A 10672-nucleotide genomic window follows, 5' to 3' on the forward strand; every position below is an offset into this window, starting at 1 on the left:
CCAAAATGATAGAGGTAAAGTGCTTCTAGCCATCATCGATCGAACCATATCTAATAGGGTACGATTTCTCCTTTCAGACACACCATTATGTTGTGGTGTTCCAGGTGGAGTAAGTTGTGAAATAATTCCACAACTCTTAAGATGATCTTGAAAAACACCACTTAGGTATTCACCTCCTCTATCACTACGAAGTACTTTGATTGTGGTCTTGAGTTGTCTTTCTACTTCAGTTTTGAAGTCTTTGAACATTTCAAAAGCTTCATCTTTGTGTTTCATTAAGTACACATAACCATATCGACTATAATCGTCAATAAAGGTAATGAAGTATCTTTCACCATTCCTAGTCATTGGTCTAAAAGGACCACATACATCCGAATGTATGATACCCAATAATTCTTTTGACCTTTCAAAAGTTTTATTAAAGGGTTGCTTTGTCATTTTGCCTTGTAAACAAGATTCACATACATCAAATGAATCATACTCATTTGTTTCTAGAATACCACTCTTGCGAAGAGTTTGCATGCGATTCTTGCTTATATGTCCAAGGCGACAATGCCAAAGATAGGAATCACCCAAGTCCTTCTTGAGTTTCTTGGTGCTGACATTGTACATTGAACTACTATGTGACATACCACTTTGATCTATTTCATATATACCATTCATGGGTATAGCTTTAAAATAAAATATGCCATTCAACAAAACATGAATATCATAATCAATAAACTTAAGATCAAAGCCACATTGTTTTAAAAGAGACACGGAAATAATGTTTCTCCTTAACTTAGGAGCATACAAAACATTCTTCAAAATTACTTCCAAACCACTTGGAAGCTTTAACAAGTAGTCTCCTTGGGCTTGGACTTCAACTCTTGCTCCATTGCCCATAAAGAGACTAATGTCCCCTTTGTTGAGTTGTTTACTTCTTTTGAACCCCTGCAACAAATTGCAAATGTGAGTTCCACATCCGGTATCAAGTACCCATGTATTTGAAGAAATAACATTTAGTTCAATATGTATAGTAAAGATAATACCTGAGGTATGCCCCGCATCCCTTTTATCTTTTAACGCATTGAGATAGGTCGGACAATTCCTTTTCCAATGACCTATCTCTCCACACTCAAAGCATGGATCTTGCGCCGCAACCTTTTGCTTCTTTTCCTTCGGTTTGGTGGGCGTGATGGCTTTCCTCTTTCCCTTTCCTTGGACGTGGCCCTTGCCCTTAGCAACACTTGCTTTGGGGTTGGAGTTATGTCCCCTTTTTCCTTCATTGATTGTTAGAACGGGTAAAACCCTTTTACCCATTCCCGCTTCGGCCGTTCTTAGCATTGCGTGAAGCTCACCAATGCTTTTGTCCCATCCATTCATGTTATAATTCATGACAAAGGTTTCAAACCTTTTGGTCAAAGAGTTGAGGATCAAATCCGTAGCCAACTCATTAGACACGGGACAATTCAACCTACGAAGCTTTTCGATGTAGCTTTTCATTTTTAGGACATAAGATGAGACGCTTTGGGTTTCCTCCATACGACATGCATGAAACGCTCGAACCGTTTCGAAACGTTCCGCTCTAGCTTGTTGAAGGAACATTTCCTTCAATTGAGTTATCATGTCGTATGCCCCATGATGCTCGAAATCCTTTTGGATTTCGGGAATCATAGTCCCTAACATGAGGCAAGAGGCTTGCACCGAATCTTTGGTGTACTTGACCCAATCGTTATACGCCTCCTCATCTTCCACGTTAGGCTCATCGGGAATGGGATCGTCTAAGACATATGATATCTCTTCTTGTTTGAGAACTATTCTCAAGTTGCGATACCAATCCATAAAGTTATTATGGTTTAGACGATCCTTTTCAAGGATGGTTCTTAAGGATAGGTTACGGGTGTTATGGGTAGAGGTGTTTGCATTGTTAGCGGCCATCTACAAAATTTAACAAAGTTTTATCTTAGTATTATAAACAATTTAATTATTAATACCCTTTTATTCCAAATTTTAAAATAATAATTAAATAATAATTAAATTCTAGAATCCAATGATAAATCAAATTTCGGTTAGGTGACCTTTATCCCGTTATTTGATTTAACAAGGTAGTCAATCTTGACAATTGCAACCCTTTGCAACTTCTAGAGGTATGGGACCATTCGAAATCCTTATTTCGTGTTGGCATGTTTATCCCATCAACACCATTGGATCCTATGCTTAGGTGACCTTTATCACATGGTTTCCAATTCAAGTCGTCCTACTTGTATAAACATGTAAGATTAACATACAAGTGGTTAGGTGACCTTTATCCCACAAATATGTTAATATTACCCTAAGTATATTAGTTTGCTCAAAAATGGTTAGGTGACCTTTATCCCATTTAAAGTTCCCTAATACGTTAAGTGTCATACAAAAGGATGGTGTTAGACTTGTTTCCTTGGTAATTATGAAAAAGGGATTTTAAATTTTCAAATATTCTAGTTGAAAAACATTATGCCATATCCTAACATGCATTTAGAAATATGGCGATTTTGAAAACCAATTTTCAAGGTTCTAGTTATAATAAAACCAATTTTATTATAGGTGAGTGATCGCTTAGTTTTAATAAACCCATTTAATTAAACTAATTGACGCGATATTACCAAATATATATTAGAACCCGTTTTATGCTTGTTGTCGTTCCTATGTGACGGTTTGGATATCCTAATATCTATCAACCACACATTACATAAAGTAAAACAAACAACCAAGCATACACATGCAAAATATAGTCATAACCGAAAACCGCTAATTTTGACCATACTTGTTAGCCGAAACAAGTATAGGTCATAAGTCACACCTAAGGGACAAAACATGACACAAGGATGGAATGTTGACTCCCACTTGATCTTGCATCCAAATGCTTCAAGTATCCTTTCCAAGTTGTTGTGTTCTTGTTGGGCTTGTTAATGGGCTCCAAACTACCAAAAGTCTTCTTGGGCCCAAGAGTGAAATTTATGGGCCTAATGGGCTTGAATCCCATGATGGGCCGATGAGGCCCAACAAGCCCAAAATTTCGGTCCAAGGCCCAAATCCACCAATTCTTGCATCTTCAATTTTTACAAAATGTATCCTAATACATATTTTTCTAAAAAAAAGAAAATGCAACTAATCTATTTATTACAAACCAACTTATGAATAAATAAATTACACAAGCCTAAGATTATGAATTATTACAACCATATTGAATAATAAACATAATCAACATACACAAACAACAATCAACACATCCAAGGTCTAGGTTTCGGTTATGACACATCCAAACATACCAAATGTTCTAAGCATGCAACCTAAGCAACCAATGCCCAAAATCACCAAATAAAATCGGTCCCCCCCCCCCCAAGAGGCTACGGCCCAAAATTTTTTTTATTATTTTTTTTTTATTTATTTATTTTTAACATCCAAATGTTAATAATGGTTTCCTAAGATCTTTCCATGCATGTCAAGATCTTACAAATCCATGAGGGGTAAAATCCACCAAAATTTCGGACCCCTTTTTCACCCATGAAAAACCCGAAATCTATGAACATGTAAGAAGCATAAGTCCTTGTAACCGGCTCTTGATGCCATTGTTGGGTTTGTACAAGATTATCAAAGTTCAAGTTAACCATATTTAACATGAAAACGCAACGGAAGCTTAGATTTTAAAACTTGTTATGAACATACCATTATGTTAAAACTAAAACCCAAAGAACAAGGATCAATATTACAAGAACAATATGCTTACAAAATGTAAATGGTACCTTCTTATACCTTATAAGAAGATGTAGATGGATGAAGAAGATGATGTCTTCAAATGGCAAGGTTGCAAAGAGAAACCCTCAAGCTTTGTATACCCCAAGCTTTGAGCAACAACACCAACTAGTTGCTAGGATTTTTGAACACTTGAACTAGCTCACAAAACTCCCTTTTTTTCTGCTGCTGCTGCCGTGAGTATATTAGAGAGGAAGAGAGAGTTTTGAAGCTTGAATACACTTGAAAAATATCAAAGAACAAGACCCAATTGCATGTATGGGGAATGGAGGATTAAAAGGAACCCAAGACAAGTTACAAAGAGCATCTTGTTTTTGATTGGGTAAAACCACCACCCCCACATGGGTGGCCGGTTTTGTTTTGTTTTTCTTTTTTTTTTTTTTGTTTTGTGTTTTAACATTTAAAACATCTCCATTCATTTTATAAAACTCATTTTCATAAAATGTACATACATCTATTTAATTATTTAACCAATTAAATAATTAGTTTATATAAACAAATTATCCAAATAATTTATTTGAATCCTCAAGTGTGTTTGTTTAGAAAACCAATTTTCTATACATGTAGTGTTCGGTATTCGTTTAAATGATCAAATTATTAAAAGAATACATTTGGTGTCGTCTAGCTTGTTATTGGGTATGACCCGACTTGGATCAAACACAGTTAGCCACATTAATATAAGTATGTGTCTCGGGCATACGTAATTTCAACAGAAGTGATAGATGACGATGAGGTCAGATTTGACATGAGTATCCTATCTCGGGATACATTGTGTAATTATGATGACATTGAAGTTTTGGATGTGACAGCTGAGGAATGTACTGATATTTATACGCGTTCCAATGCTGATCAGGGTGTTCCATTCTTCACCACTGAACATGTACAAGCAGTTGATGAGCATCTTTAGAAGATAAAAAAAAAGAATAAAGAGAAAGTACCTAAAGGTGGATCAGGACTGAAGGATAAAGCATATCCTAATGATCCAGCATTCTAAGGTTTGTTCGAGTATGCAACGAAGCTCGATTCTTAAAGATGATTGATGTTTATTGTTGTGCGGAGCAAGAAAATATCAAGCAAGACAAAGCGCGTGTGACGAATCACCAAATGAAAACTTTCAAGGCTTTGAAGACCGTAAAAGGTGATATTGTGTCTTGGGTTTATGACTCTGATCGTAAGGTATGCATCATTAACTTGGAACACAGTGTAGAGTACTACCAATATATCATCGATATTCTTAGTATACCAAGATGGGATGTACGAACACTAGCAAACCGGCCGTTATTGAATCGTGGTGGTGATCAATTGGCATGATGGTTTCATCAACGCCTACTGTTTGAGGTAAATCATGGTTTTAAATTCTTTAAACCACAAGATCCAACAAGAAAAGAGATCGACGAGGTCGATCCACAAACAGGTTGGAGGAAGCTTGTGTTGAAGGTAAAGCCGCCTCAAACGATGAAACGAGTCTCTGTAAAGAATTTTCCTCCAGATTCTTTACAAGGCACTCAATCGGTGGTATTATGACAACTGTGCCGGTAAAGCCATTATCATACTAGTTACGAGATTGAAGACAAAATTCATACATGTCATCAATCCGATGTGGTTGGTCAATTTATTGAAATCGGATTATGTCGCAGTATTTAAGAATGAGATTTGTTTTTCCGAGATTAAAGATTATGATTGGGCTATGCAATTCCAACGTATCATGTGTGTTTGCGACACGTTTCGTATTTATAGTTGTGTGGATTGGAAGACCTAGGTTCAGCGGATCGAAGACAAAGAGCACGAGATGAGGGGGAGTTTGTTAGAGCATTGTTTAGTCATCTCGGTCTTTGTTAATCTTGTAATTTATTCTTATTAATGTAAGAGGGCATTTTGGTAATTTCACAAGTCCATTCGTTACGTATATGTGGTCATTCGTTAAATATGTTTAACGAATGAACCCATACGTTATTATTATTAGCCATTTGTTAAATTTGTTTAACGAATGAGCCTATCCGTTATGATTATGTGCTATTCGTTAAGTGTGATTAAGTGTGATTATGTGCTATTCGTTAAGTCATTCGCTATACTTTAAGTTAAGATAGGGATTGAAGATGATTGAATCCCATTCGTTGTGGAATGTATAACGAATGTGACTTCATCTTCTATATATACGTGTAACATGGTTCAAAATTTAACAAGTGTAATTATATTATTCTCCGAGTGTCGTTACTATGCCGAATTGCTCTCTCAACACACACACACTTCAAGTATACCATATTACACACTCAATAACCTATAGCATATCATAGAACTAGATTCGTAGTTATGTATTGAAATCGATTCATCCGTAATAGGTTTCTCAGTGGTAAGGCTGGATATTTGAGAAGGTTGAAAGAATGAGCAGGAAAGAAGTTGAAGCTAAATTCAATCTACTTTATAAAAGGGTGAATAAAGATGATAAATTCACTACAAAACAAAAGAAAGAAAGGGCTGAGAAAGACAAAGCTGAGAAAGAAAGGTTGTGTTGACTGCTCAAGAAGAAAATTTATTACAAGGATTGATGACAGCAAGAGGTGGTCATGTAGACGTCAACAAACTTTCAAAAACTCATAAGTAAGATTTGTATGAGTTAGAATTGAAGAAGTACAAGGAAGAAATGATACACAAAAGAAGACTGATGAAATGAAAACAACATCCTCCTCTACTCCTCAAGCTAATAATGTGCAAAGACTTTATTCATGAGAACAAACTAAAGATGTAGGACCTTGGGATTCTGAGAAGAGAATCAATATTTTGAGAGAAATTATGACGACAAAAGGAATGCCTAGAGGTGTATTTGATAATTTGGTAAAATCACAACCAAGGGAAATATTTGAAACGGAATCAAGACTTTATCATGAAAAACTTGAAAGAGTCTGAATAAATCCACCTCAATATATTCCTGCAAAGCATGTGCAGTATGAGCCTCAACATACAGAACACGAGCTTGACAAAGAGACAATGGAAATGATTAAACAAGATCTATGAAGCAAAAGTGCATATTAGAAAGGGAGAAGATTATATCACCATATTGATGAAGAGCAAACTAGAGATTCACAAGATCTATGAAGCAAAATGGCATATTAGAAAGTCCCAATTATCAAGATCTTTCACATCAAGGGCATCTACTTTTAGAGTGCCAATTTCAACAACAAGGCCAGTGCATCAAAGAAAACAATATCCTGATACCATTGTGTACTTACTAAAAGAATTATTATTTGATCCTACAACAACGACCTTGATGGTGATTATGAGCAATGGTGCATTGATGCAGTGGTAAAATGAAAAAGAAGATCGAATCACGTTGATTCAGTGAATACCCGTAATGAACTTCCAAAACCTCCAAATCTCACCCAAAGGTCAAGGGAAAATGAAGAGAAAAATGTTTATTACTAAAATTTAAGTCTGTGTTTTCCAATTACATAAGAAAGATATAAATAGACATTCTAATACGAAATGGGCCCAAAAAAGGCCATGGGCCAAACACAAACTCAAAAATAAAAAGACAAAATCCGACAAAAAAACAATAAAAGGCCCATAACTTTATTCAGAAGGCGTTTTCGGATAAAAAACATAATAGCCTAGTCTTCAACACTTGGGCCCACATCATCCCCCCTAGATAGATAAAATTCAACCTTGAATCAGTAGCATCCCCATCATCAGAAGTTTCCCCGTAATAAGGTAGTAAATGCTTTACATTAAACACATCAGAACAACGAATGCGACTCGGCAGCTTTAGACGATAAGCATTTGAGTTTATCTTCTCCACAATTTCCTAGGGTCCAATCTTCTTAGCTGATAATTGTTGTATTCCCCAACAGAAAAACGATCTATTTTCAAAACAGCCTAGACAAAATTACCTTCTTCAAATTCAACATGTCTTCTCTTTTGATCAGCAGCCTACTTGTACTTTGAATTGGCTCGAACCAGGTTGTCATGCACATCTTTATGAATCTCATGTAGCCCTTCAACAAAATCTTTCACCTTCTTTGGTACAGAACCAGGAAGAGGAAGTGACATCAGGTCAAGTGGTCCCCGTGGCTGAGCAGAATAAACCCGGTACTTCGATTGACAGCGTGTTTATGAGCAAACTCAGCTTGACATAGCTTTTGGTCCCAAGACTTCACATGATCACCCACAAGACATCGTATAAGATTACCAAGTGACCGATTAACAACCTCCGTTTGCCCATCCGTTTGAGGGTAATAGGCACTATTGAAGTTAAGCTGAGTGTTCACCATTTTCCATAGGTTGCGCCAAAAATGACTTAAGAAACGAGTGTCCCGGTCAGAAATAATGGAGATGGTAAACCATGCAAATGATAGACATCCCTAAAGAATAACCGAGCCACATTAACTGCATCTGTCGTATTCTTGCAAGGAATAAAGTGCACCATCTTAGAAAACAGATCAACAACATCAAAGATCGAATCGTTTCCCCACTGAGTTCAAGGTAACCCCAACATAAAATCCATACTAATATCAGTCCAAGGCTGTGAAGGGACTGGTAAAGGCATATAAAGACCCGCATTAGTAGTCGTGCCCTTTGAGACTTGGAAAATTCTACACCTTTTAACAAATTCGACACCTGTCGGCCTCCTCATAGTAGGCCAAAAGTAGGAAGACTGCAGCAAATGTAAAGTACAGTCATGACCAACTTGACCATCCCTATGTAACTCCTGAATGATTTTCAACCGAAGACTAGAGTCAGGAATACATAGTTGATTCCCTTTGAACAAAAACCCGTCATGCAAAAGAAAGTTTGACATCTGACTCGCTTGCTGCTCACGAATAACATCCAACCCCAACACATTGACTCTCACAGAAACAAGCAGATTTCCCCTCCTGCTCAGGGCATCAGCAACACGGCTTGAAATACCAGTTTTGTGTTTGACCACAAAAATAAACTTTTCAAGAAATGATAACCAACGTCCGTGTTTATGAGATATCTTGTCTTGCATGCGAATATGTCTTAGAGAATCATGATCAGTGAATAAAACAAACTCTTTATGAAACAAATAGTGACGCAAATGCTTTACAGCTTGGACCATTGCATAAAACTCCAGGTCATAAGAACTATATCTCAATTTTTCCCCTGTTAACTTCTCGCTAAAATAAGCAATAGGTCGACACCCTGACTGAGAACCCCGCCAATCCCAACCTTCGAGGCATCAGCATGAAGTTCTATAACTTGCAAAAAGTTAGGCAATACCAGAATTGGTGCGGTAGTGAGCTTTTCCTTTATAACCTAAAATGCTAACTCTGCCCCCTCTGTCCATTCAAACGTCTTTCCCTTCATGCAATCTGTCATAGGGGCCATAATGGAACTGAAGTGTGGAATGAACCGCCTATAAAAAGAAGCAAGCCCATGAAAACTGTGGACTTCAGTAATGATGGTAGGAGTTGGCTAGTTTTGAACAGCTGCAACTTTAGACTCATCCACCTGTATCCCATCACCTGAAATAACATACCCTAAGAACAAAAGCGGTCATGAATACACATTTCTTTGTTGCTGCATATAAGTTGTCTCTGCGAAGTAAGGCCAAAACCTTCCTGACATGCACGACGAGCTCATTGAAAGAAGCTCTATAAATAAGAATATCATCAAAATATACCACCACAAACTATCCAATAAAAGGCCTTAGCAACTGATTCATCACACACATAAAATTACTAGGCACGTTTGGTAAACCAAAAGGCATTACCAAACCACTCGTACAACCCTTCACGAGTTTTGAAGGCCGTTTTCAATTCATCCCCAGGTCTGAGACGAATCTGGTAATAACCACTATTCAAATCCAACTTTCTTAAAACAGTAGCACCACTAATCTGGTCAAGCAAATCATCAAGTCGAGGAATAGGGAACCTGTACCTCACCGTAATCTTGTAGACGGCTCGACTATCAACACACATCCGCTAGGTGCCATCCTTCTTTGGAGTTAACAAAGCAGGAACAGCACAAGGGCTCATACTTTCATGAACATGACCCTTAGAAATCAACTCCTCAACCTGTCTAGGCAAATCTTCATGCTCTCTCGGGCTCATCCTGTAATGTGGCCTGATGGGAAATTGTGAACCAGGCTCCAAATCAATATGATGTTAGATGGTACGCAAAGGTGGCAGCCCATCCAACAATTCATCATGGAAAACATCAGAAAAATCCTCAAGTAAAGGAATTATAGCCTCAGGAATCTCAACTTCCTCGGGCACTGGTTTCCCTGTCAAAACAAACACATAGTCTGCCTCCACCAACTCATCTTTACACTGACTAATGGTCAACATGTTACCCGACTGCTTTGTGTCTAGTTGCTTGGGCTTGCTAGGAACAAGCGTTATCTTTACCCCGCCAAACATGAATCTATAAGAATTGGACCGTCCGTCATGTTCTATACTTCGATCACACTCCAAAGGACTACCCAACAACAAGTGACACGCATCCATGGGAACCACATCACACACAACATCATCTTTATATGTGGTCCCGATAGAAAAAGAAACAATGGCCTTTTTAGAGACCGTTACCTCTCCCCCCTTTTCAAGCCACTGAAGCTTGTAAGGCTTGTGTTGAATCTCCGTCTTCAAGGCCAACATTTGGACTGCCTCTTCAGAAATAAGATAGTCACTGTAACGATTCCGACGAAACCCGGTATACCCTAACCGGTAGACAATAGTTACGTCATATTTAATGTCGGGTACATGAATTACCACAGTAATTATACGAGAATACATGGTTCACTGTATCGATTGTACGTGAATATATAATTCATCGTATTGAATATGCGATCAATCGATCGATAGTTATTGAAACCCGAACGAATCGAGGGTTCAATTATAGACGATATCTATAATATTTAGTGATGTTACGAAGCATTAAT

The 10672-nt window shown here is 37.5% G+C and overlaps 1 protein-coding gene across 1 annotated transcript; it reads right to left on the reverse strand.

Moving 5' to 3' along the window:
• Window positions 1-9896: 9896 nt before the first annotated feature.
• LOC143554956 (uncharacterized) lies at window positions 9897-10388 on the reverse strand. The gene has a single exon (XM_077044606.1). It carries the CDS (start codon window positions 10386-10388, stop codon window positions 9897-9899), a length of 492 nt encoding a protein of 163 aa, XP_076900721.1.
• Between the last annotated feature and the right edge of the window lie 284 nt (window positions 10389-10672).

The sequence above is a fragment of the Bidens hawaiensis genome, unplaced genomic scaffold, assembly GCF_021521415.1.
Source record: "Bidens hawaiensis isolate Kalapana, Puna unplaced genomic scaffold, B.hawaiensis_p1.1 tig00017891_1, whole genome shotgun sequence".
In the NCBI taxonomy this organism is placed as follows: Eukaryota; Viridiplantae; Streptophyta; class Magnoliopsida; order Asterales; family Asteraceae; genus Bidens; species Bidens hawaiensis.

What these genes read in the sequence shown, in the direction of transcription:
- LOC143554956 (XM_077044606.1), bottom strand. Translation starts at nt 10,388, where the DNA reads ATGTTGGCCTTGAAGACGGAGATTCAACACAAGCCTTACAAGCTTCAG.